The sequence below is a fragment of the Tursiops truncatus genome, chromosome 9 (genome assembly GCF_011762595.2).
Source record: "Tursiops truncatus isolate mTurTru1 chromosome 9, mTurTru1.mat.Y, whole genome shotgun sequence".
Classification (NCBI taxonomy): Eukaryota; Metazoa; Chordata; class Mammalia; order Artiodactyla; family Delphinidae; genus Tursiops; species Tursiops truncatus.
This window is the reverse complement of record NC_047042.1, coordinates 7,419,281-7,447,092: the sequence shown is the minus strand read 5'-3', so window position 1 is coordinate 7,447,092 and position 27,812 is coordinate 7,419,281. Positions and strand designations below refer to the sequence as shown.

Here is a 27,812-nt window from a genome sequence, read left to right as displayed (position 1 = left end):
CACACCCAGCCTCAGGCCCCAGTGCAGTGGTGCGAGCAGACGAGCTGCATTTGCTCCTCGCCTGTGTCAGCAGGGCCAGCGGGAAGGTGCAGCTAAACATCGAAATGTCCACGTGGCCCTGGAACTGCACCTGGGCAGGAACACCGCCTAAAACGAGAAGACCGGATGAAAGAGAATCGAGAGCTCACAGCACGGTATCAAAAAAGTCCAGGGTAAAACCTAAAAGCCACTCATCACACCAAGAACCAGAACGTGAACAGGCATCAGAACCTACAGGACAACTGGAAAACTGTGGGAGTTTCTCAAAGCGACTGCTCTGAGACAGAGGGACAGCTGGGTGACATCAGGTCTACTCCTACCAACAGACGCCCCAGGTAGGGACCCCGAGACCCGCACCTTCCAGGACCAAATCTTGTCCTGGGGGAGACTCTGCTCTCTCACCTTCTCAGAGCTGTCAAGGAGCCCCATGGCATTCTAGAAGCTTCTCTGTGTACACTCAGTCACCCAGGAAAGCCAGCTGTCCCAAGATGCCTGGGTCCTCCACCCAGTTGTGTCCTAATCATACCCTAACCCCAGTCCTTCCAACTCATTCCGCTGTCTCCCACTCCAAGTTTGTAAAATCCTACCACGTGCCCTCCCTGCGGCTAAGCAGTCTCAGATATCAGAGAACACTGCTCCAGGCCACAAGTTCCCTGGTATTTAGTGGCAGAACTGGAAGCTGAACTGGTTCCCTGAATTCCACTTCGTCCAGTGCCCTTAAACTTCCATCTGCAGGATAAAGTGGGTGATGGCCCTAAAGGAGGAAACAGGAGTGTAGTCTGTGAAAGGAGGTCTTCTGGAACCCAGCTCCTCTGTAAACTGGGACTCAGTTACCTTTAAGTCACAACAGAATGCCTGGTATAAAGACTGTCTCAGGGGCCTTCTGCAAAGTGAGTGGGACCGGGGACTCAGAACCAACCCTGGACGCGCCACTGATGGCTGAACACCGGCTTCCATGTCACTTAACACCTTTCAGCCACACACACAAAACCACCGTCACCAGCCAACCTGATTCCAACTCACCTGAGTGGCTTTACGCCTTTGGATGTTATTTTACTGTTTTCTTAAAATACAGGGAGGGGAAACTGAAGGGTAGGAGAGAAAAAAGACAACGTGGGCGACAGTCAGGACGACGGTCAGTAAACACTTCTTAATGTGTAAACTGCTTGCCTAGAATTTATGTTGATCATCAAACCCAAGTCCTACTTTCTTCATGCTTTCAGAGCAATGCTGCGGTGGCTACAGGTGCAGATCTGAATGTCCACGACTTGTAAATCACAGATTTCTCAAAGATGTTTTAAAATCCCGCTTATATCATGCATATCAACATTCTTTACAAAGAGAACGATAATGGAAATCAGAATAATAGCTGCTTTTCGCTGAGTACCTACGACTACATGCCAGGCGCTGTGCTAAGCTATAGGCAGCCATCATCTGATTTATCCTCAGAAAAAGGTTTCCATGTGCAAATTTATCACCCCAATCTTATGGACGTGGAAAGAGAGGTGCTGAAAGGTGAGGTGAAGAAACTTGTTCAAAGGCAGTCGACTCATCTCTGACTGGGAAGCTGTGTTCTTTCCACAAGACACCCTTGCCCCGCATTAGGGAGATCTCAAAGTCAGCAGCCTTAATGTAACAGAATAACCCTGTCCTAAAGTCACTGCCTTTTGCCTCCAAGTATAGCGTAACGCTACCTCGGAGGAGCCTGCTGTGCGAGTTCCCCGCGTGCAGAGAAGGCTCGGGGCCTTTGGGAGTAGTCTGCAGCCCTGGGAACGCAGCTCCCACTTAGAAAGAGCGTCTGTAGGAAGTGCCCCAGAAGCCGGCTCCTGGGATCCCACCAGCCACCGTCACCCACAGAGGAAGAGAAAGATCTCTCTCTCCTGATAGAAACGGACCAAAACTCTCTTAAATACACCTTCGGAGTTGGAAAAGTATTTCCATCCTAACCAGATAATTTGTAACATATTGATATACATACGGAATTCATGGAAAACTACTCTCGTGTATATACTGCACTAAAATGTCAGGAAACATTTGAACAGACAGTATCATCCACTCAGCTGCGGAGAAACCTCCCAGTCCTAGAAGGGAGAACTTACAAGACTTTCAGGCCGGAAAAAGTGAGAAGGCAGACCGCTCACTGGCCTGCGCTTCCCTTTCTTAGAGGGAGTGTTCCTCTGTCTCCCTCTTGATCACCCTCATCCTTCCAGCTAAGACAGCTAAGACACACACACAGCGCTGTGTCAGCAGGGTCAGCAGAATGCTGAACACCAGCGGGGTCCTCGGGCACAGATGCCCCAGGGTGGCCACCCTGATCCAGGCACGTGCCACCCTCAGAGGCTGGGCCCATGGTGCTGGCCCGGCTCACCTCGGACGTTTCAGAGGTAAGATGCATGGAAGGGCCCAGACACTCTACCGTCTGGAAGCTCTGCTAATACTGTGGGCAGGTTATTTCAGTGACCGTGTGTCTTGTTTCACAGTCATGGACTCTGAAACCCTCCCTCTGATTGCTCCGAGAGTGGGCAACACGACGGGCAAACTCATTTTGAAACCCCAGCTTTGCTCCTGAGGCCGGCTTGCTGCATTTAGTAAAAGCACTGCTTCCCCTAAGAAGCAGGGGCACCTGGGTACAGCCTCGGGGCCCTCTGCCCTCGGGGCAGCCCAAGATCCCTCACGGGCTCTGGGGGTGGACGGACGGCCCTGGAACCGGGCGGGCAGGCTTTCTCGGTTTCAGCAAAAGAATGTGCTGTGCTGGGAAGCAGCCCCGGCTCCGGAAAGCCGCACATCTGTACACCAGGCTTTCCTCTGCCCCAGTGAGTCTCGGCAAAGACAAAGCATGGCTTTCTCCTGGAAGGAGGAGCCCTCCAGGCTCTGGGGCTGCGGCGCTTTGTCCCACAGCCTTCGGACCTGAGGGCTGTCCTCAAGTGACAGGAGACACTGGAAGGGTCACCCTCCTCCCAAGTCCGGTCTCCCCTGCTTCCTGGCCCGGGGACTCTGCATCCCACCTCCTCCCACTACCCCCGTCCCCGTCCCCTCCCCACCCCCCAACCCCAGAGATCAGGTTTCAGCAGCATCGCCCCCGGAGACGTGGCCAGAGGCTGTGGAGGAGAGCTGGGGCTGAGCGCGGCGCTTACCTGGGCACCTTGGGGTGCTGGTCAGTCCATAGACGGGCCCGGGAGGTCAGGGGCCGGGTGGAAGGCGCTCCCAGGGCTGTCCCCAGCGGCGTCCCCCACCCACCGGGGCAGGGCGACTCTGGGTTCCGGCGTCCCGGGGGAATTGGGGCGGGACGCGGAATGGCCGCCTCTGAGGAGGCCCATTCAGAGGGCGGCAGGGAAAGAGCTCGTCCGGGGAAAGAATCCGGGCTTGCTGGGCGGCCGCTGGCTGTCGCGGGCAGCCTGCCCATTGAGTGCCTCCAAACGGCAGTGGCCCCGCCTCGCTCTGCTGCGCAGTTTGCTTCCTTTTCATTTCTTTTCCCCTTTTCCCCTTTCCCTGCCTCTAATCTCTTGCAAACTCCCAGCTGAAACCCTCTGCAGCTTAGTTTCAGCCCCAGACCCAGCACTACTCAAGGGACAAGCAGCCTGAGCGCACGCGCAGGGCTGGAGACTCCTGGGGGTCGCCAGCCCCCCCAAACCGCCCCCTCAAGCGGGCCTCCTGTCCAGGATCTGCGCCTCAAGAGGCATCTCCCCCAAAGGCAGACCTGCTTCCCCGGGATCCGATGCTCACAAAAGAGAAGCTTCCGCAACCACCGGAGTCCCTGGTCAGCTCCGCACTCCACCCCTGCCAGCCAGGGTCCACGCCCCGTCCCTTCCCCCCGGGGCAGGGGCATTGCCTCTCCTCTGCCCCAGTCCCCAGCCCCACGGCCTTCACTCCATCCCCTGCCCAGGGCAGCCTGGGGGACCTTCCTCTTGTCAAACCCTGCAGGTTTTCCTCCTGGCCGCAGCGGCTCCCATGCCCTACCACTCCCAGTTTGCAGAGTCTCTTTTCTAACCACGTAGCCTGTTTCACCTGGCTGGTAGCTTAGTCCACCAACAGGCTGTTGGTGGGTCTAAACACATTCTATCCCTTTCTTCCCGCTTCTCTGCTCATGTTCTTCCGTCTCTCTGAAAGGCCAGCCCCACCATGCAGCAATCTGGTGGACTCCTATATACTCTTCAAAGCCCGTTTCAAATGATCCCACATTTTTATAAGACTTGGGACACTATCCCCCTCATTCAGGTGAGTCCACGCTCTGTCCCTCGTGACCTGAAATCTGACAGTAACAAATCTCTATAGCAGAGTAGAGAGGCTCTGTCCCGTGTGTGGCTTTTGCGGCCGAAGCTCCAGGCAGTAGATACGTGCATTACTAGGTTTACACCCACCAAGCGCAGCAGGGAGTGGGCACTCGCCCCTTGCCTCTCCTGCCTTTCGGGCTGGGCACCGTCCCACTCATCTGTTAAATCCTGGTGCTCATGTCACATACCCTAAAGTCTTCCCTGAAAGAGAAGGCCCCACACCCCTCCCGGGAGGCCCCTTTCCTGCTCACAGGCTGGCACTGGCACTGCCTACAGCACACCACGATGGGACCAGGTGCCTGCAAGCAGGCTTCCAGAACACGCTCCAACCACACTGTGCGGAGTCACACCCGCCCCGCCCTGGTGCGACCCTCGGACACACTCATGAACCCGGTGACAGCTGACAGGTACACACCTCTCAGCAGGAGAGACAGGCATGCCTGGGACCTGCAGGCTGGCTCTCTAAGTTACAGGCCAAGAAGATCCCAAGGACACTCTGCCCCAGAGGTCAGAGCAGGGCACATCCTCCAGCCTGTTTATGTGCCAGCAGGGCAGTGGCTCCTGCACAGGATCTGTAGGAAATGCCTGACCACAGCCCAGGGCAGCCCCAGCCAGCGGATGGACAGGCCTCTCCCACGGCCCACCGCTCCCTGAACAGAGAGGAAGGCAGCCGTCTGGCAGCCAGGCCCAGGAAGGACAGTGACGCAGCAGCGCTCCCCAGGGTGGGTCCTTCCCTTCATGCCGGTGGACTCTGTGGGCCTGATAAGTCTGGGGCAGCCCATGGCCGGGTGGAGGGGAAGAATGCCGCCTGCGCGCTGCAGCATCTGTGACCAGGACAACTCCGGTGGGGATCTACAGACACTTCACAACCTTCTGGAGATCTGTCCACCCCTTTGCCTTCTCTCATGCTTAGCTGGAGCAGCAGGGAAAAAGATTTCGTGCTTGTGCTGCAAGTGGCAGCAATTCTGATGAAAAGTCACGTTCGGAAAACTCTTCCCCTAAGACTATGCTGCCCCTACCTAGCACCTAGGATCTGGGTCAGCGGGAGCTGGGTACCCATGGGTGCTCACACCTGCAAGGTCACCCACGCACCCCTAGTGGAATCACGGATCAAGTGCAGACAGACTGTCCATTGTCAGCAATGCCAACCCTCCCCTGCACACGTCGTGCCGGCCAGCGAGCCATCGGCCCCTGCTGCCGTCCTCCACACTCCTAGAAGCCGTGTGCCTGCTTCCCTTTAAGTAAAAGGCGTCTCTCTCCTACTCACTCACTTATTTACTCACTTATGAGAAAACAGCACAAACTTTCATGTCGAACCTTATCTATGTTAGATGCCGGGACGTACTGATGAGTGAAACACAGACAGACAATAGTTTGGAAGCTACAGAGGGAGAGGGACATAACCCCAATCCAGGTCCCCGTTTCCTGCAGGCTGGGTCCTTACGGAGCCCACCCCACTGGGAGGCACATCCCAGGGCGGGTGAGGGCCGGCGGGCTGTCCCAGGGACGGCCTGGGACCCGCTCCACCGTGGCAGGCGGGGCCGGACGGTCCTCCGACACACTGCATGGTCATGGCCGCATCACGGGAGGTGACCGCGGAACCGTGAAACACTGCTGGGGAGGGAAGGGGCAGAGAGCAACTGTGGGGCAGGAGGGCGAGGCCTGGGCTGCCGTGAGAGGAGCGAGGTGGCAGGGCAGAGAGAGAGGCGACGTGAGTTCCTCTTCCGGGGGAAGCCTCAGAAAGCCTTAGCCATCTGGGATGTGAGAGGGAGGGCAGAGAAGCGTGAGGTGAGCCACGGACGCCAAAGTGATGGCTAAAGCACCTGGAAGGGCACGTGGAGGCCAGCAGGGTCCCCCTCGACGGCCCCCTCTTGTGTCTCCAGAGGGGCGTGTGCCGTCCAAAGGCACCAGCTGGTCAGTGTCTTCCAGCCCCCCAGCCCCTGACGGGCCTGCCGGCCTGACACGTCCTTACGGGGGGCCATGTTATCACCTCTCAGCACTCCGTCCCGCCCAGCGTGCACTCAATGACATGGAATCCAGGGCCGCTGCTCCCCCAACAATGGGGTATCTGCAGGGTCTCCCTTAGGACTCGGTACGTGACACAGCAAAGGAAGCTCAGAAGCCTTATGAGGAAGCTCCTTCAGAGAAAGGCGGCCATGCAGACAAACTGTGGGCTTCTCCCGTGTACACAGGAGGGCAGGGCGGGGACCACCGAGAGGAGATTCCCAGGGACCTGCACGTCTTCAGCACAGGCTCTGCCCTGGTGAAACAGAACGAGAAGCGATCTTAGAAAGACCCCGAATGACCAGTACATCAGACAGGGATCCTCAGGGCCACTCTGACACCCTCCTGCTGCTCTCCCAGGCATTACGTGCCCGCCAGCACCCAGGGAGGCACTGCTCTGGGCTTCTTAAGGTCCAATTCAATGGTCTGCTTTTGCAGAGAAGAAATTAAAGACAAACCCAAAAAGCCATCCCCCAGGACCTCAGTTATACACTGACTTCACAGCAGCCCAACCTCACACTCCTCCAGGAAATCTAACTGTAACATCGCACGGTCCGTCTGTCCCAGTGCGTGACCCACGGAGACCTGAGGACACACGACATTCACCCCAAGATGCCCAGCAAGTGCCTGCCGGGCCCTGGAGCATAGGAAAGGTTTTCCTTTTCGTCAAACTATGGAATTCTCATATTCCCCTGGCTTTTGTGTTTTCCATAAACTTGCTCTTTCTCTACACAGGCACCTATGTAAGTGCACGGCACGTGGTAAGAGCTCAAAAAGCAATGAATTCCTCAGTCCGAGCATGACTGTGAATATATACATCCAAGGTGCAGCTGAGTGCTATGCAATATGTATACGCAAAAACATACCAGCCCGTGACAGGATTTCAACCAAACACAAAGCTTCGTTACCTCATCGCGGTGGTTTGGCCGGTGCCCCTCTCTGTCAAGGAGGCACCCTAATCTGGGGGTACCAGCTTCCAAAGGCACTGAGCCGGGTGGACCACAGACAGTAACCAAGGGTGAGAGGCAGATGGCAGATTTAAATCTTCACCCTTCTCAGGTCTCCTAATCCAAAATCTTCCCAAGCGTATCCAGCAGAATGTGGAGTTTTCACCGGGACTGCCAGCCTGAGGTGACGAGTCACAGATTCATTTACCTCACACCATGCTAGGAATCCACGCGGGGCAGGGGAGCGCCTTTGTAAGGAAAGGAAGAACTGCAAGCGGCATGGGGTGAGTGCTTCCAGTAAGAAAACACCTCGACTGCTACGGACCAAGGCTGCACGTGCATTTTCTTTCAAGTCGTTCCCAGTTCTCAGAGGCATCCTATCCCCATTCAGAGGGAAGGTGAAAACACACAGGGCCCGAGTGGTGGCTGGGTCTGCAGGCCTGCAGCCCACTCCAGGGCCGAGACCCACCCACGTCTCCAACCCCGGGGCAGAGCACAACTTTGATAGACAACGAGGCTTTGGAAACGCTTTAATGACAAAGTGCGTTTGGCATTTAAAAACTATATTGCAAGACAAGCTTCTGGTACATTCTCACGTACGTTATCACATACAAATCAGTGTACATTTGGTACATTTTCATATATATGTAAGCTGAAATCTACCTTCATTTCTAAGAGATGACACCATGCACAGTACTGCTATGATTATTTTGGCTTAAGTTTAAAAAATGTCTTAAGAGGTCTGCAACTTGTACGAGAGTTGTATAATGGCGACTGTGGGCCCACATGTGTCTGTCACCAAGTCTAGGGCCTGGTCCCAGGTTACTGGCCTGCGGGGCTCAGAATCAGGACAGCAGCAAAAACCCCATTGGAAGCACATCAGAATAACTTTTACACGCTGAGATTCGAGAACAGTCCACCAGAGGGGGGATGAAGCGAGCTGATAAATAAATTTAGAGGGACTTCCCTAGTGGCGCAGTGGTTAAGAATCCGCCTGCCAATGCAGGGGACACGGGTTCGAGCCCTGGTCCGGGAAGATCCCACACGCCACGGAGCAGCTAAGACCGTGCACCACAACTGCCGAGCCTGCGCTCTAGAGCCCGCGAGCCACAACTCCTGAGCCCGCAGGCCACAACTACTGAAGCCTGTGCGCCTAGAGCCCGTGCTCCACAACAAGAGAAGCCACCGCACTGAGAAGCCCAGGCACCAACACGAAGACCCAATGCAGCCAAAAATAAAAAAAATAAAATAAAAAATCTAGAGAAACAAAGACGCCTTTAAACTCAGAGCACACAAACAAAAGACGGCATTCAACGCGGTTGGGAAATCATCGGCTCACGTGGGGACACTTCCAAGCCTGCCTGTTTGGTGGGTGAGGTGTCAGCACAGAATGCCAACATCTTGTATGTTCTGAGCTTCATCCCACTCGAGTGAATGAGTGCTCTCATCTCTGCAGACTACTGCTCGCTGCACAGGCACAGGCCAGCACTGCACACTGAGCTCCAGCAGCCCAACACTGATGTTTATTTTTAAATATAGTTTGAAGCTATCAACCTTCCTGTTTTCCATTTTCTAAATCTGGGGCAGCAATGGGGGTAGTAGCAATAGTTACTAACCATGTCAGTCACACGGGGTCACATTCACCAGCAGGCGTCCTTTTGCACAAATCGGAGGGCAAAGTGTATCCCATGTGTATACAGATGTGGATATTCCTATACGTAGTTATACACACATACGTACCTAAATATAAACATGTTATAAATACATATATAAATGTATGAGCTTTGTAGGTTCTGCAAAATTCAAAGTCATCAGGGACATCTATAAATGTCACACACGTTCACATTCAGTACATGCTTTTATTCCTATTATAAACACTCTCGTTAAGTTTGTAAAATTTCAAAAGAAAAACTGAGCTGGGTCCAGGAAGAAAGGGGAGGTCTGGTAGAAACATTTTACAATGTGTCAAGCTTTGAAGAAGGACAACTTTTTTTTTAAAACAAAAATAAAGCATTGCCTCAAAGTAACCTCTCTCTTTCTCTCTCTCTCTCTCCCCCTCTCTCTCAACAAGACTTTCCTGGATATCCCTTTTCTTCCTCCCTCTGGCAAAACATCACCCATTTCTACCCTTTGAATCCAACTCCAAGAGGTCGCTGACAGCACTAAGCAAACCCTGTACCCCTCAGGCCAGGGCCTCCTTCCTGCCAGTTCAGAGTAGCCCTGGGTCAGAGGTCTTCCTCCACCTTCAGTCCCTGCCCACAGCCCCAGGCAGGGCCCTGAAAACACCAGTCCTTCTCTCCAGAACAAGGGTATATGAACTAGAAGCTGCAAAATGTATAAAGGCCTTCTCTTTCAGTAAACTAACGTTACAGTTAATGGTGCTCATTGAAGCCAAAAGTCCCCAAATGTTCCCTAAATCCCACTTGTAAAACCGTCAGGGCAAGACAATGTTCTGGAACTAAATAAAGATGACGGTCCTCCACGCAATGAACCGTTCACTTCAAATCGGTCACTTTATGTTATGTGAATTTTTCACTTCAAATCGGTCACTTTATGTTATGTGAATTTTACCTCAACTAAGTTGGAGGCTGAGATATAGCAGAAACAAATTTTTAATGAAACCTTTCTTCATATTTTTTTCCCATTTATTTTGAAAATATCGTCAAGACTCCTTAGCCTTTCAGCTACGAATGACAGTAATTTATATCTTGAACTTCACAATTTTCTCTCTTTTGCCTTCATGAGGATTGAGATTAAATGACCCCTTTACTTAAACTCTTACTAATATTTTTGTTTTCAAGAAACACATTTCCTGCTGAGGCTCTAAGATGTTCTGCACCCAATTCAATGTTGGGGGTGGTTCCCCACACCAACAAGCAACGCTCCGACACCAGCCGGGGGTCCTACAATTCAACTCAACTCTACCTGGAGACAGCGTCAGAGCCCACAGGCTAAGGGCTCCGTCCCACAGGACTGCCCTCCCTTCAGACCAACCGGCTATATAGATCAGAGGTGGTCACGACCCCTTCCTCAGCTTCCAATAATTTGCTAGAGTGGCTCAGAGAACTCAGAGAAACATTTTACTCACTAGATCAACAGTTTATTCTAAGAGGCTATAACTCAGAAACAGCCAGACGGAAGAGATGCATGGGGCAAGGCATGGGGAAGGGCGTGGAGCTTTCATGCTCTCTCCAGGCATCCCACTCTCCCCAAATCTCCACATGGTCACCAGCTGGGAAGCTGCCTGAACCCTGTCCTTTTGGGTTTTTCTGGAGGCTTCATTATATAGGCAGGATCGAATAAATCACTGGCCACTGGCGACTGATTCAACTTCCAGCCCCACTCCCCTCCCTGGAGGTCAGGGGGGTGGGACTGAGAGTTCCAACCCTCTAATCACAAGGTTGGTTCCCCTGGCAACCTGCCCTCCATCCTTTCCAAAAGTCACGTCATTAACATGACAAACATCGTTATGCTCTAATCACTTAAGAAATTCCAAAGGCTTTAGGAGCTTGGTGCCAGAGATAAGGAAAACCAAATATATATTTCTTTTTACAAATAAGAGTATCACAGACTCACATCTGGCATTTCTAAGGATGGTGGCCCCGGAGACATGTGTTTCCTGGGGTGTCATGTAGGCTGTGTCAGGGATGCACTGAACATACAGTCCCGAGGGCGGCCATTCCAGGCTCCTCCTCGAGGGTCCCAGGTGGGTAGAACCTGCTGTCTCTCCCCATGGAGCTCACGGTCCAGCCCCTGGTGCCAGCTGTCCTCCCAGCACCTACCGCCGCCCTGCCATCTCCCCCCGCTACCCGTCCCCAGTCCTTCAAGTTACGGCCTCCTCTTCTAGTTACAACACACTGCTAGGAGAACTCAGCAGTATGTGAATTCATATTTAAGTATTCATTATTTGAGTAAACATTTAAATATCCCTCACTCTCCTGGGGCAGGTACCGTAATTTAAAAGAGGAGCTTGCCAGGCCCAGGCCCAAGGCATCAGGAGCACATGCTGGGGAAGGGCAGGCTACTCTGGGCTCTGGTCCACCCATCACCAACCTCAGCTTGCTTTGTTTACTTTGCTTGTTTACTGCAGTGATGAGGGGTTGGTATGAGCCGCCTGTGGCAGCGACGAGCCAGGCAGGCTCCCGGGACCCCGGGCACTGGAGTCTGGGGGCTTAAACTAAGTGCCACAGGACCTGGAGGGACACAGAACAGGATGTGTGCTACCCAGAGCAGAGGGCAAGAGCTGCAGGCAAAGGTGCACTGCCAGGTTCCAGGGGATAACATGGGCCTCTCCTGAGACAAACTCTCCCTCCCTGACCAAACCGGAGATAGGGTCCTGGAGCCTCGATCTTGGCCTTTGATGTCTGTCCTCGGAGGGCCCCGCCTTTAGCAAGGATTCTGCTAAGTCATCCCCCCTGCGTGCTCTCTGATCAAGTTCCTCAACTCCTCCTTGATGTCTAAGCCCTCTGCCCGTCCTCAGCAAGATCCTGTTGGGCCAGTTTGGCAAGAATGTCCCTTCCTTGATGCTCCTTAGTAACTTTTCATCCCCTGACCCTGTCACTGCTCTTTGGCTGTATCTGCTGCATTAGGATTTGAGCTCAGCTCCTTCCCCTGCTGCAACAGTACCAAATAAAATCTGTCTCTACCACCTTTCACTGGTGTCCTGCTCTGTTTCTCCCCGACACTTGTCTGCTGGTTGTCTGGGAAATAACCCGACACACCTGGGTTTACACTGACTAAGCGGGTACCTAGTTCAGTTTGATGTAATAAGACACACAGAGGAATTTTATGTCCTTAGTGTTGTACTAACTGCACACTAACTAAAAGAAGTCAGAACACAGCTGCCATCGTAATATTAATAGCAACAAAGTCAGAAATCGTTACAAAGGCCCCAATCCATTCTGCTAGGGTCAGCTGATCACACCACCTGCATCTCCCACAAATCCAACCCGCCTCCTCCCACCATTTCTGAAATCGTTTTGATGCTCTACCCCACTGCCTACTCCGACTGCTGCTGTGCATACCGCAGCCGGATCAATGCGTGAAAACAGAAGTCTGAGCAGTTGTCTCCCCGTCTCAAGACATACCCCATCTTCTGTGGCTGCAGAGAACAGCTGCGGCTGGGCCTTCTCTCACCCCTCCAGTGCCCTCCAGAGCCCCGTCTCCATCCTGTCCTGGTCCGCAGTACCCTCTGCCACAAGGCCCGCCCCTGCTTTATCTCCATCCCAAACGCCCCCCTCCATTCACCTAGTTAGCTCCTACTTACCCTACTCGCCCGTCAAACCCTCAGCCCTCCTCACCAGGTAAACAACCACTACAAACTGGCAGAGTGCCATCGTCCTGTCCTGGGCTCTTCCCTGTCGTGGGACCACTGGGCGCATCCCTGCTGTACCTACTGCACTTCCAGGAGGGCAGGCCTGGGTCTCTGGGCTCACACCAACCCAGCAGAGCACTGCGGAACAGAAGTGCTCAATAATAAACACGGGCAGACTGCACCCAGGTCCACTCCACACCAAGTATTCCTTCATTTTATACTTTCACGTTTCATTATAGAAAATTCCAAAAAATACGAAAGGAGACAGAGTAGTATGATGAACCTCTGTGAAGACGTCACCAGCTTCAACTACTGTCAACTCACAGCCAATAAATACTGTTTCAACCACAGCCACACCATTTCCCCGCATGGGATTTAAATTAAACTTTTAATGTTGAGATCATGGTACAGTCACACGGAGATCCCCTATACTCTTTATCCAGTTCCCCCCGATAGTAATATCTTACTAAGCTATAGCAGGATGGTGATATTCATACAGTCAAGATAGAGAACATTCCCACCCCACAAGGACCCCTCCACTCCCCCTCCACCTTTACCCCCTCCAAACTCCTAGGAAACACTAATATGTTCTCCATTTCTATAATTTTGCCATTTAAAGGATATTATGTTAAGTGGAACCATGCAGGATGTAAACTCTGGGGAATGGCTTTGCTCTGAAGATTCACCCAGGTGTGGCACCACCGCTGCATCAACATTCTGGTTCCTTTTCATGGCTGAGCTGTGTTCCATGGTGTGGATGGACTGCAGTCTATTTATCCACCTGCTGAAGGACACCCAGGTTGTTTCCAGTTTGGGGCCATTTAGAATAAAGCTGCTATAAACATTTTTGTTCACGTTTTTGTGTGAGTGTAAGTCTATTTCTTTGGGACAAAAACCCAGGAGGGCAACTGCTGAGTCACATGGTGGTTGCATGTTCAGTTTCTTTAAGAAACGGCCAAACTCTTTCCCAGAGAGGCTGCACCATTGTCCGTTCCCACCGGCAGTAAATGAGAGTTCCAGTTTCTCCACATCCTCACCGGCATTTGATGCTGTCACTATTTTTATTTTGAACCTTTCTGACAAGTCTGTAGTGATGTCTCACTGTGGCTTTAATTTGCATTTCACTGAAGGCTAGCAATGCTGAACATCTTGTCATGTGATTATTTGCCACCTGTACATCCTCTTTGGTGAAACGTCTCTTCGTCTCTTTTGCCCATTTTCTAACTGGATTGTTTGTTTCTTTACTGCTGAGTATTCACAGTGCAAATATTTACTCCCAGTCTGTAGCTTGTCTTTTTATCCTCTTAACATGTTCTTTCCATATAGCAAAAATTTTCAGTTTGAATGAAGTCTAATTTATCAATTTTTCCTCTTACGGATCACGCTTTTGGTGCTAATCTAAGAGCCTTTGCCCAGCCTGTACCCCAACGATTTTCTCCTATTTTCTTGGTAAAAGTTTTATAGTTTTCCATTTTCCATTTAAGTTTTTGATCCATTATACATTAATTTTTGTATAAGATGTGAGACTTTGGTTAATGTTCTTTTTTTTTTTTTGCCTGTGGGTGCCCACTTGCTCCAGCATTATTTGTTGAAAAGGCTATCTTTCCTTTATTGACTTGTTTTGGCACCTTTTTCAAAAAAAATCAATTGGGCATATTTGTATGAGTCTATTTTGGGGTTTTCTATTGGTTTCTGTGTCTATCCCTCCACCAACACCACACAGTCTTAGTTACTGTAGCTATATAATAAATCTGGAAATTAGGCAAATCCATTCTTCCCACTTTATTTTTTTTCAAAATTGTCTTAGCTACTCAAGTTCCTTTGCCTTTCCATATAAATTTTAGAATTATCTTGTCCATATCTACAAAAAAACCTTGTCAGGAATTTGATAGGAATTGTGTTAAAACTATGCATCAATTTGGGAATAAATGACATCTGTACCAGGTTGAGTTTTCCAACCCATGAACATGTCTCTCCATTTATTTAGATATTCTTTTATTTCTTTCATCAACACTGTGTAGTTTTCAGCATATAAGTCTTGTACACGTTTTGTTAGTTTTATACTTTAGTATTTCAATTCTGATCTATTATAAATGACGCTGTATTTTAATTTTTTTATTAACATTTTTTTTTGATGTGGACTATTTTTTAAAGTCTTTATTGATGCTTCTGTTTTTATGTTTTGGTTGTTTGGCCGCGAGGCATGTGGGATCTTAGCTCCCTGACCAAGGATCGAAACTGCACCCCCTGCACTGGGAGGCGAAGTCTTATTAACCACTGGACCACCAGGGAAGTCCCGACACCTGTATTTTAAATTCAGGTTTCTACATGTTTGTTGCTACCATATAGAAATATAATTGATTTTTGAGTGCTTATCTTAATATTCAACAACCTTGCTGAATTCACTTATTTGTTCCGGGAGGTTTTTTAGTAGATTCCTTAGAATTTTCCACATGGACAGTCATGACATCTGCCAAAAGGGACAGTTTTATTTCTTCCCTTCCAGTCTGTTATCTTTTATTTCCTTCTCTTGCATGGTGCCCCTGGAGAACTTCCAGCGTCATGTGGAGCAATAGTGGTGTTAGCTGTAGGGTTTTTGTAGATGCTCCGTTCTATTTTGTTTTTAGTCATTAATGGGTGTGAATTTTGTCAAATTCTTCTTTTGCATTATTGATATCATGTGATTTTCCTTCTTTCTCCAGATAATACAGTGTATTGCACGGATGGATTTTCAAATACTGAATCAGTCGTGCATCCCTGGAATAAGTCCCACTTGGCCATGGTGTATACTTCTTTTTATATATTACTGAATTCTATTTGCTTCTATTTGGTTAAACAGTTTCGTGTCTATGTTCATAAGGGATAATTAGTCTATAGTTATCTTTTTTGCCATTGCCTTTGTCTGGTTTTGTTATCAGGGCAACATGACCTTCAAAGAATGAATTGGAACGTGTTCCCTCCTCATCTATTTTTTGAAAGGGATTATGTAGAATTAGTGTTAATTCCTCATTAAATATCTGGTAGAATTCCCCAGTGAAACCATCTGAGCCTGGAGATTTCTTTTTGGGGAGTTTTAATAAATTACCAATTCAATTGCCTTAATAGTTACAGGGTATTCAAACGGGTATTCAAAATTTGTGCTTATCATTAAACACTACATAAGTTGTCTGTAATATTCCCTTATTGTCCTTTTGGCTTCTACAGGGTCTTCAGCAATAGCCCTATTTCATTCTGATATTAGCATATGTGTCTTCCCTCTCTTTTGCCAGTCTTTCTAGAGGTTTGTCAAATTCTTTGATCTTTTCCAAGAATCAGCTCTTCGGGTTATTTTCTGTTTCCCCGTTTATAATTGCACTGCTTTCTGCTTATATTTTTAGAAGAGGGGTGAATATAGCCCCTAAGTGTGAGCCACCACCATCGCTGTGTCTCAGGGGTCAGCCACCACCCACCCCTCGACTGTGCACAGCACACGGGGCCCCCAGCCAGTGCTGTGTGTGTGTCTCTGAGCTCCCCCTGGGCTAACGTCCTCAGGGACTGCCGAAATGAAAACACGGAAGACTCGGAAGGTGTTCTTAAGATTAAACGGCTCCAATTTCACATGTTTGCTTTTTGTATCTGAAATCAAAGCCCTACTTCTTCCAAGCGGACACCTGCACACCCAAGTTCCTTAGACACACGGGCTGCACAGACGCCTAATCCACACTGGATGTGCAGGGCCGCACAGTCACACACGGACGTGCTGGCCCACGCAGCCCACGTCTGTCCCAGGGCCTGATGCTCCAGGCCAGGACGGTCACCCCGCGGCGCACACAGGGCACGCCGAGCTCGTTCAGCCCCCAGGCCCTTCTCAAGTTCAGGAAGGGCTTGTGACCTCCACCCAAGGGCCCTAGCGGCCCACATTCGGAGCTGTTAGTGAGTCTGAAGGTTTTCTCTGGTACTTTCCTTCCTCAAGCTTATCATCCACCCTCTACTGCTGTCACCAGCATGTTTCCAGTGAACCTGGTCTTGGAGTGGTGGGATCTGACTGAATTCCGTGTCAGAGGCTGGGCTCTAGCCGGAATCCACTAAATACGTTCAAATTAGCCATTAATCGTGGTCGACTCCGGGAGGAGGGGGCTGTGTGGAAATGGAGGCATGGCCCTCTGCTTCTATCTAAATTATTAAAACACAGAAGAACAGACACACGGCTTCACGTGTGTGAGTCCGTGCACCACACACACAGGAACACAGGCACTTCTCATGCTGTGCTCCTACATGTACAAACAAATGCACCAACACAGCACACATTTCTTCTTACCCTTCATTTCAGTTACACCTGCTAAGAAAGACGTGCAGTTTAATTCTATGCTAAAAGCAAGCATCTTTGGGAAGAAAACTGGCCCTTCTCTTAAATGACACATGGATCTCGTTTTCTCTGGAAAAAGAAGGAAAATGGAGCTAGCCGTCATCACTACAACCTCCCCTGCGTAAGAGGTGGGATTTAAACACAATGTCTGCTTCCCCCTCCCCCAAAAGTGCATCTAATGAGCAGAAGTGGGAACCCTCACTCAGCTTCCCCAGGGCAGAAAAGCAGCCGCATAAGGAATCCACAGTTACAGAGAAGAGCGATTTTAAAGTGTAAGTTCAGCTTGAGCTACGTCCCCTCCCCTCCTGCCCGGGGCCAGGCCCGTCCTGGACTCTCAAGGCAGGTGGGGAATGTCCATACCAGGAAGAGGTGCTGAGGAACCCACCACCGCTGCGTTAACTCCCTCTCCGGGGCCGGTGCAAAGACAAATTCGACCCTGCAAGTATGACACGTGCCCAGGGAGGAAGCAGACCCATCCAGAAGCGGCCACTCGCTGGGGAGATCCAGGATGGTGGCCGAGAACGTAAGGGGCCAGGACAGGTCTGTGTGAGCGGGCGAGGGCAGCCGTGCCACTCAGAGCAGGGAGCTCGCTGCTCTCTGTGGCCCCCACTTCCTCTGAAAAGGGAGGGTCGGGTGTTCCAGCTTCTTCTTTCAACTCCAAGTAATGCCACAGGGAGTTGAAAAGCACCGATGTTCGGCTGCTGAGAGCACCATGACCCTCCGCATCAACGCTTGAAAGTGCTCAGTGAGCAGAAGAAAACAGAAGCACACCTGCAGGACGCCAGGCAGAGATTCAACACCACTGCTAACCCCAGCGGACTACACCGCAGTGTCCCTGCACCTTCCCCAGCCACAGCCACAGCCACATTGCTGAGATGTGACACACGTGGAAATATTTCTGCATGAGAGGACATCCAGAGCAGAGGAAAGGAGATGGGTTTCTTACCAGGAGCTCCTTTGTACAGACCACTGGGGCTGCCCATCTGCGGCCCGGATGGGCTGAACGGAGGAAAACGTGGGCTTCTTGTCACTGGAAAGAGAAAGCAGAGTGACGAGCTGTTCCCCTCCGCTCCCTCAAGGGGTGGGATTGCACGCTACGAGCTCTGCTTCTTTCTTACCATACGGCGTTTCTGGAGACACAGGAAATGCTGGTGTGGGAGAGATGGACTCACTGCCACTGCTGGTTGGACAGAAGATCCTGCCGTCGATCACACCCAGGTCTGGGGGATACGTGGTGATCACCGCCTGAAATCGGCAGGGGGCGTTGGTTAGATGAAGGCCACTTCCAGACAGCTGGGGGCCCCTGGCACCCACTGAGCCAACCCTCGTCTGAGACTGGGGACAGGAGGCAGCCATGGAAAACTGGAAGAAGCTTCAATAACAGTCAAGGTAGAGGGAAGTGTCTTGTGGTCAACATTACACAGCTCATAAGTGGAGTTAGCAGAGAGTCTGTGCAGCAGAGGGAAAGTGAGCGTTAAGTGAAAAAGGCAGGGTAAAAGAATTGTCACCTGTGGTGTGTCCACAGATACGCAAAATACCCAATGAATTAAAAACACAGGCACAGAAAAGAGGCTGGCAGGACGTAGCCCAGATATTAACACTGGTTCTGTGTGTGTGTGTGTGTTAAGACTACTGGTGACTTTCTTTTCTCGTCTATTCTAGGTTCCAACTTTTCCACCATGAGAGTCAATGAAACCCTAATTTCAAAGGGTTCATCGTTCGGGGGTTTGCCAACCTGTCTTACTTCAATTCTGAATAAAAGCCTTAAGTACGCCTCCCCAAAGATGCTATGTAGATCTCCCCACGGAGCACACATCCACGCGGACCCACTTTCTTCCTCCCTCCCGGGGACGCCGGGAGGCCTTGGGTTGGGGACTTGGGGTCCTTTGCGATGACTTCTGTTTGCTCTTTGCTGCCGCCGTCCAGCCATGGAGCTCTGAGACCTCTACCCTCATGGCCCACCTGCATGCTGGGCCCCTCATCCCCATTCTACAGATCAGAACACAGAGGCTCAGGTGACCGCAGTGAGTGAGGTGCACGCCCGCACGGCTCCCTCGGGAGAGCGGGGATCCCACCCAGGATCCCGGCTGGTGCACAGCTGGGCTCCCCCCAACACCACCTGCCTTCAGGGAGGAACGTCGTGTGTGAGACGGGGGCGAAGGCGGGTGGGGAGCTGAATTGGTGACTTGGGACGGGGCTCAGGCCAGGCTCTGGGTGGCGGGGTGCGTATACCTCCTTGGCGTTGTCTGAAGAGAGAAAAGGCGCCAGGCTCGGGGCCTGGTCCGCACTGGTAGTCTTGCCCCAGCCGCATGTGGAGAAGGCTGGCTGCTCCCCAGCATTGCTGTCATACTGCTCGAGGCTCAGCTTCCGGAATCTTCCGCCCAGCGGCTCGTCACCTGTTAGGAGAGAGACACGTGGGCCGCAGGCGTTTTCATCATGGAGGAGAGCACTGACCCTCAGTTAAAACTGACTTTAAAACTTCTCAGAGGCATTCTTTGTTTTATTTTTTCCAGTTCCAGAACATTTTCATCACCCAAGATGAAACCCTGTCCATGCCCATTAAGGGGAGCGTTCACTCCCCGTTCCCGACCCCCAGCTCCTGGCAACCACTAATTTACTTTCCGCCTCTATGGATTTGCCTATTCCGGACACTTCATGTACACGGAATCACACACTCCACGTCCTTTGCTGTCTGACGTCTTTCACCCAGCGTGACCCTCTCGAGGCTCATCCTGTTACTGTGTGAACTGGCCGTTGTCCACGTTCGTGGCTGTTTCTCCCAGCGTTAGCTCCACCAGGGAATCGTGCCTGGCCGGTTCCCCAGGGCCCGGCACACAGGAGTGCTCAGGAAGCATAAGGAACAGAGAAAGGCTGGGACCCAGGATCGAGGCTTCTTTCCCCTGGCTAAGCGAGCAAGACAGATTCTTGGTGGTGGTCAAGCTTCACAGAACCCAGGGTGGGCCCCCTGATGGCCACAGGCCCTGGGACTTAGTCTGAGACCTCTGCCCGCATAATCCGTCTTCCCCTTCTCAGGGCATCTGTGGTCAACTTTGGGGTCACAGTGCCTGCACCTTGCCTTATGACCACCAAGGAGGTAACAACCACTCAGACCAGAGACACAGAAATCTTTCCTTGAGTCACATATCCATTTCCCTACACAAACGGTCACCTTCTTGATATGTTGTCCTGCATCTTTACAAAAAATTGTATCTGTTCTTTGTGACCTCTATGAATCACCTATTTGTTTATGCTCAATCCCAGTATACAGGTATAGTGATATCAGAATTGTTAACCTGTACACCTTTTATTTCCAAGTGTCAGAGATACTTCGTATTTCATAGCTGGTCCACACTGGCTGCTCAGGGGAGCCACGGGGGCTGCTGCACGTGGACGTGCAACCGAGGGCATCCTCAGACTCACGGGCAGGGAGGAAGCAGCCCCGGCGCCGGCCTACTCCCTCCGGAACCGGCTTCTGGGCAGGACCAGGCACTAGGACGGCACCCAGGGCTCTGGGATACGACCAGGCTGGGTGTGACCTACAGCATGCCAGAGCTGTGTGCGAGCCCTGTCTGCCTGCGCCCCGTCAGGGCCAGAGTGGCCCGAAGGCCACACCACCTGCAGAGCTTCAGGGCTGAGTGAGGACCCTGCACGTGACACCCTGACGCTTAACAGCAAGAAATCCTGGGGGGAAAAAGAGCTTAATTCAAGCACCAACAGTTGGCATTCACTGTCCCACTGTCCAGTGCAAGAAATGTCACAGATCCTCAGCCCTGCTCCAACCAACTAAGACTCACTTTATGGGGGATGGGGGAGGGGTCGGGGGCTGCAATCGATCTGTGGACTCTCACGACTGGTGGTTTGGGAAACCTGCTGCAGGCTGTTAGGATGGCAATGTTTCTATCGATGATATCCTCTGAAAATTCAGACGTGTTAAGGGTTTCCCCTACAGTTCAGATTTAAGCGATGTAATCCCTACAACTGTGACGGTCACGATGACACTGCATTTAAAGGTGGGGTTTAAATTACCAATGGCTCATCTGGAGAGACTCTGCCCGCGGCTGTGAACACGCTGTCACGTGAGCACCCCGGCAGCATCATGCCCCTCCCTCAGCAGGGCCTTTCAGAAGCTGCGTGGAATTCAAAGGCTGCCGCATGAAGGGAGCTCCGTCCACAGAGGGAGAACACTCAACAGCTGTGCCCAGTGAGGAGAGGAGTGCGACTCCTTCGCGGGCGCCCCCCCTCCCCAAACCCTCCAGCTTCCCGAAGGTCCCTTCCTCGGACAGAGGCCAGCCAGGCACAGCCCTCCGTGTCACACGGGAGGACATCTGCTGGGTGCCATTCAGCTGGTGACCCAGCGGGCGAGATCTAAACCCGGTCTCCGAGTGGCCGGCCCCTCCCAGAAGAATCCTTCCACCCCTCCTGACATCCTTCCTCCGTTTCCAACAGCTGACCGCTAAGACCTGGCCTGGAGGGGCGAGGGGAGAGGGCATTGGGATTCGGGATTTGGAGGCTCGTGTCCACCCTCACCAGCTGGAGGACCAGCCGCAGGGCATCCTCCAGCTCCCGTTTCATTATGTGAAAAACGAGCACAATGCTCGCCCCCTTTTCTCCCCTGCAGAGAAAAACTGGGGTGAGGATGACATAAAATGGGTTTAACACATGCACACTGACACAGCGCCACCGCCGTCCTGCGGGCCTCTTCCGGGTCCCTCCTCGGGTTCCCGCCCTCCACGAGGCCGGCGCTGCAGGACTGGCCCGACGGCCACAGACCTGCCCCTGGATGGGCATCTGGAGGGAGCGGGCGCCGGGAGGCGTGAGGCCGCAGGGAGAGGCTGGCCCCCCAGAGGATCGGGGCCCAGGCACGGGCTCGCGTGCTGTCACCGGGGCAACAAAGGTGCAGAGTGGGGACAGAAGGGGCCCGTGCGAGCCTGGCTGCCCTGAGAGGCGGAGCGCCAACGCCCTCCTCCAAGGCTGCAGGGGTTACACAGAGCACGGAGCACCTCATCCAAAGAAACACCTCCACCCAGATCGCGCACTGACACCTGCAGCCCATCACAGCCGAGAGATCCAGAGCCCGCGCTGCCCCAAAGCCTTCCGGACAAGGGACCTGGGGACGGGAAGACAGCTTCTGTCCAACATGCAGGATAATAAATGGTGTTCTGTGGAAACAGCACATTGCCATCACTCCAACACGCTGTGTGGCGTGAAGCCCCAGAAAGGTGCGGAGAGTGTGGGCATGCTCCCCGACCTCAGTGCCCCGTGACCTCAGCCCTGACCTTTGAACCAGAGGGTTCCAGGAACTGAGGCCCCATTCCGTGTACGGCCCTGCGTATAAAAACCAGCCAGCACAGCCTCAAGGATGTACTGCAAAGGCCCGGCTATAAAAACATGTCCAGGTGGCACCAGGGCCCAAGAGGGAATATGCAGAACTGAGGAGGGAGTTCCAGAGAAGGAAGCTTAGATTTGTTTTTTTAACTGAAGGATAGTTTACAATGTTATGTTAATTAGACTTTAAAAACCTCTCTTCAGGTTTCCTGTAACAGTCCAGTTTCAGAGTAGCCGGGGAACTCAGTCTGTCCTTTCAGCTGATTCGGAGCCACGTGTGGCCTCAGTCCTGGGCTTCCTCCAGATGAGGCCCTGAGACAGCGTCCGTGAGTGGCCCCAGAAATGTCCCTATGGAACACAGGGGTTTGCAACCATTTCTTGATGTTCTCTCTCTCGGGCACAAATGAAGATAACAAAGAGACTTTTCTTCACTTAAAAATCTCTCCTGGGGCTTCCCTGGTGGCGCAGTGGTTCAGAGTCCGCCTGCCGATGCAGGGAACACAGGTTCGTGCCCCGGTCCGGGAAGATCCCACGTGCCGCGGAGTGGCTGTGCCCGTGAGCCATGGCCGCTGAGCCTGCGCGTCCGGAGCCTGTGCTCCGCAACGGGAGAGGCCACAACAGTGAGAGGCCCGTGTAGCGCAAAAAAAAAAAAAAAAAAAAAAAAATCTCCTGGAAAGTGTTCTTCGTATCAAATACCACCTCGAGTGCCTTCACTGAACCTAAGTAATAGGGCATGTGGTTCAGCAGTTAGGGGTTTCATTCTTCAATAATCATGAAGCAATACTTCACCGCTCCCCGGCCTGCAAGAGTGTGGTCACAGGCGGACACCGAGGGTCTATGCCAGGACCAACATTGAGAGCAGGCGTCGGGGCACGCACACAAGCTCCACGGGAGACCCCGTTTCCAGGCTGTGACCTGCACAGAGCATCGCTCTCCCCGCAGAGTGTGTCTTCCCTTCCCAAAGAGGCAAAGATACAGGCACCACGGTCATCAGAGACCAGGCCCCCGCAGGCGACAGACCCTGCCCTCCTATCAGACTGCAGTGTAGACAGGAGGGTCCCCAGCACCACCCCGACCCCAGGGTGATGCTCCTGGAGAAACGATGAGGGGTGCACGACGCAGCCGTGGCGCCGGGATATGCCCACATGTGCCCACCTCTGCCCGGGAGGAAAGTGGGAAGCAGAGCCCGGCCACCTCACAACAGCCAGGCGGTGTGCTGTGTCGTTTCTGCCGACGAGGAAAATGGGGTCTCGAGTTGAGACCTGCCCCATCCCACACAGCAAGCTACAGACAGGGGTTTAGTGCGCCGCGGAGCCAAACAAAAACCCCCCACTGCACACTCCACTCCCCCAGGGCGGCTTGTCCTCGCCCACCGGTGCCAAGCGAGGGGCGGGTCAGCCAGGAGGTGCCACTGTCCCCTCCCACTTCAAAAGGCCTGCTCAGTGCAGACGGTGGCCCACAGGCCTGGGCGGCGCGGCCCACCCACACAGACGAGTGGTGAGGTCGGCACCTCAGTGATTCATGATGGCTAACGCGGATGATGGAAGGGACACCGGCTGAGATCGGGGACCCTTCCTTCTGCCCATGTGCCAAGGGGCAGTGGACGCCCGCTTTGCTTCTCAAATCCTTCTACCCCTCAAGTGAATTTCAGATCAACAATGGCTTCTTCCTTACGATCTCTGGAAACGATCCCTTTGGCATTTGAGTAAAAACACTGGCTGGGGGTGTAGTTCCCAGAGCAGGTGAGCGCAGAGCAGCCTGGACCAAAGGTAGGAGGAGGCGGGTTTTAAAGGCCTTCCTGTCCGAGAATCGTTGGTCTGACGGTGGAAGTGGGGCTGGGCAAAGGGCATGTGACCCCAGGCCCACCCGCTGGCAGATGCCGGCTCCCCGGCCCGCTCGGGCAGTCCGCCTCTGGCCAAGCGCGGAGCAGGTCTGCCTCTGTGCCCACTGGACGGTCCGACAGACGTCTCGGGGATGAAATGAGGATGGGTCCAGGCTCGATGAGATAATGCAACAAAAGCCAGTGCAGGATACAAGCCCACAGCAAGAACCAAATGTGAAAACTGCGCCACCAAACATGCCAGAGGAAGATTCATGCGGTCACTGAAAATCCTGTTTGATGGAATGTGAAGGGAGAAAACATGCTAAAACTTTATGTGAAAAGAGCAGCGTGGAAAAGTGAGCATGTGGCATTCTATCTATGAATTCATTTTGATTTTTAAAAATAAGAAAATGTACCAAAATGTTCACAAGAGTCTGTCTCTGGGTCGTGGAATTCTAGGCACTGTGAAGAGTTTCCTTTTTAAATATCTATTAGGTTGGCCAAAAAGTTCGTTTGGGTTTTTCCGTAAGATGTTACGGGAAACCGGAACGAACTTTTTGGCCCACCCAATATATCTTCTAAAGTGTTCACTAATAATAGGTCTTACTTTTAAAATGAGGAACACAAGATCCAGATCATTTTTAAGAAGAATAAGTTTTCTTCACATTTTGTAGAACTCTGAGTTGACCTCACAGACGTCCCCAGGTCCTTCTCTCCTAGTTCTAATTCTAGTAGAACTAACTCTGTACTAGTACAGGCACCCTCATTTCACTGCACTTCGCAGATACTGTTTTTTACAAATTGAAGGTTTGTGTCAACCCTGCATCACGCAAGTCTATCGGCACCATTTTTCCACGGCATTTGTTCACTTCACGTCTCTGTGTCACATTTTGGTAATTCTCACCATACTTGAAACTTTTTCATTATTATTATATTTGCTATGGTAATTTGTAATCAGTGGTCTATGATATTACTCCTGTAATTACTTTTTTTGTTTTGTATTTTGAAATTAAGGGATGTATACTTTTTTTTAGACATAATGCTATGGTACACTTAATAGACTACTGTATAGTGTAAACATAACTTTTATATGCACTGGGAAACCAGAAAAATCTGTCTGAGTCACTTTATTGAGGCGATATTTGCTTTATGACGATGGTATGGAGGCCAATCTGCAATATGCCTGAGGTCTGTGCCCGTATTTAGTCTCTATGTGAAGATCCATAAACACAAACGTGTTTGGTGTTTGATTAATCTATCATTCTGACAAGTCAGCTGGATCTTCTCATCCGATACAGAGACAATCCTATGGGAGGTGGCTTTCTGCACCAATAAGCTCAGAGGAGCTGTACAAGTTACCTTAATTTAAAGAGAGAAGGACTAGGGTGTCCGCGAGGTTGGGACGTGAGCACCGCTGGGTGGGGGCCCCCACCCCTCGGGTCATCCAACAATGGCCGGATGCAGGCTGCCCACCCTCCCAAGGGAGGGCCTTGATTCCATTTCACTCGACGAGTTGAACTGTATTCAAGAATCCACTCCATAAATCCAGCCATGACCATATTTCTCCTTCTCAGTAGAGAAATCAGATCCAAGAAAAGAGGAAACGGGAGATTGAATGAAAGCAGGAAAGAGTCGCTGCACTAAAGCCCTGTGCCTGTGCCGGCTGGGACCCTGCAGGTGGCTCGGCAAACTGCCCCCTCCCACGGGCCTTCCTCAGGCAAAGGGCAGCTGGAGCCGGTGCCCCTGCCCCTGCCCTGCTCGGCCCAGGTGCGGCCACTAGAAAACGCCCCAGGACACCACCGCCCTCCAAGTCACAGAAGCAGTAGGGTTCGGTGCAGAAACCGTGGCAACCTAGGACCACAGAGTTACCAACAATCTCCAGTGACCCGCACGTCCCCGCACGAGCCCCGCTCACATTCTCGGCCACGGTGCCCGTGGAGGGTCGGTGTGGGAGCAGCTCTTCCTGTACAGAATGCTGCCTTCCAGTCTCGTGCTCGGGGTCTGCTTTTTTCCGCCAACACGTGGCATTGTGACGTGGTCTGCAATGGCCACACAACCAGACACGGCCCACTCCTGGCCAGTCCCTACGCTGGTCTTCGGACCTCTCTCCTTTCCTCCTGTCACCGGAACGATGCACTTCAGGCCTCGGCACCCACCTACCCAGGCTGGAAAGGGGGGCAGGTGTCCCCAGGTGTTCCCCTCACTGCCACTCCCAAAGACCTGAAAATCTCAGCATTTTAACAATTCACTTTACTCACAGGTGGAGCTGGGGTCAAGGACACGTGCTGGGCCTGAGGGCATCCGGCTTTTCCAGGCACTGCCTTAGCCCAAGCCAGGCTTGGGGGGTGGGGCTGAGCTTCCCTATGGGACGTAGGAGCTCGCTGAGCCTGAGAGACAAGCAAGGCTTGCTCGTCCGGTCATTCAGGCCACTCGTAGGGATGGAGCCCTGCTGAGATCGGGGTCGGGTACTGCAACCTTACACGGGCCACCACAAGAAAGTGGCACGGGGTCAGTGCGGGAAAGTTCGGGGGTGCTGAGGACAGAGCAGGAGGGCCAGTCCTCATACAGGGGCACCCGGATGCCCCCACTAAGCCCTGGAGACGTGGGGTTTTCAGGCCAAGACTGCGGGGTGCCCGTCAAGCACTCAGCACCTAGCACTGAATCCAGCCTAATTCGGGAGGTGGGTGGCATTGTGTTCACCAGTTTACCCCTGATCCAACAGAGGTGCAAGCGGCGACTTTCTCGGACAACTAGAAAACTGTAAAAATACCAGAAAACTGGATTTTACAAAGCCAGGAGCCCCTTGGCTACTCTGCACCGAAATACAGTGAACTCCCAATTATGTAACAGAGTGCAGACACACGGTCGTAGGTAACTCAGAGCACACCTGTATTTTCCTTGCGCTGTGCTAGGGCAGATTCAGATTTATCCGGTCGACTATCTGATCCTACTTAAAGAGGAACTTGAGAAGCAGTGAGGCGGGGTCACAGCACCCACTCTGCCTGCCCAAACAAAGCTTGCACCTGCAGCAGGGCCAGCACAGGGAGTCACTGCCCAGACCTCTGGCACAGGATACCCGCCTGTCCTTGAAGCTCTACAGCAGGGGGAAGTTCTCCTGCCTCACCAAACAGTGGGTCAGCCTCCAGGTGATTGGGACACAGGCCCAGGATGAAACACAAATGTGAAACAGTGATTCTCAAACGGGGCCGCACACCAGAATCACACTAAAAATGCGACTCTCGGGCCTCACCCCTTACCTGTGAAGTCACAACCCGCGGGAGTGAGGCCCAGGCGTCAGCATTTTTTTTAAACTCCCACGTTTCCAATACACAGACAAGCTCGAGAACCAGGGCTGGTCTCAACCCTGGATTCACACTGGAGTTACACAAGTGGGGAGCATTTAGAAGAATTCTGACCCCCCGAGCCACGACCCAGGCCAATTCAACCAGGCCTTTCGGAGGCGGAAGCTGCGTGGACACTCTCAGCACCTGCGTTTTGTCAAGTTCCCGGGTGAGTGCACTGTGCAGCCAGGCGGCAAACGCCTGCTCTGACAAGCAGGTGGAAACTCATGAGCTCCTAGAACATGACCTTCATCTTCTATCTGGGCCACTGCAAGCTGAAGCACCCTTAAGCTATTTATTTATCTTTATACGACTGTATAAGAATGAAGCCTGCATCATCAAGGCTTGCACGGATGGGTTCTGGAAACTTCCTCGAATTCCCAGGAGCAAAAACAATCACCAAG

General features: G+C 52.2%; 1 protein-coding gene and 1 long non-coding RNA gene across 11 annotated transcripts in view; both read right to left on the bottom strand.

Moving 5' to 3' along the window:
* TNS3 (tensin 3) overlaps window positions 1-27,812 on the bottom strand; it is a 227,821-nt gene that overhangs the window by 37,473 nt on the left and 162,536 nt on the right. For all 10 annotated transcript variants that reach the window (XM_033862800.2, XM_033862804.2, XM_033862803.2 and 7 more), the window contains 3 exons: window positions 19,153-19,316; window positions 18,039-18,165; window positions 17,867-17,950 (listed from right to left, as the gene is read on the bottom strand). In XM_033862800.2, coding sequence (XP_033718691.1) covers window positions 17,867-17,950; window positions 18,039-18,165; window positions 19,153-19,316 — 375 coding nt within the window. The remainder of the gene's footprint in view (window positions 1-17,866; window positions 17,951-18,038; window positions 18,166-19,152; window positions 19,317-27,812) is intronic.
* On the bottom strand, window positions 12-13,043 carry LOC141279499 (uncharacterized). The gene is made up of 3 exons (XR_012333833.1): window positions 3,174-13,043; window positions 1,063-1,124; window positions 12-147 (listed from the first exon to the last, which is right to left on the bottom strand). It is a non-coding gene; the product is annotated as an uncharacterized lncRNA (long non-coding RNA).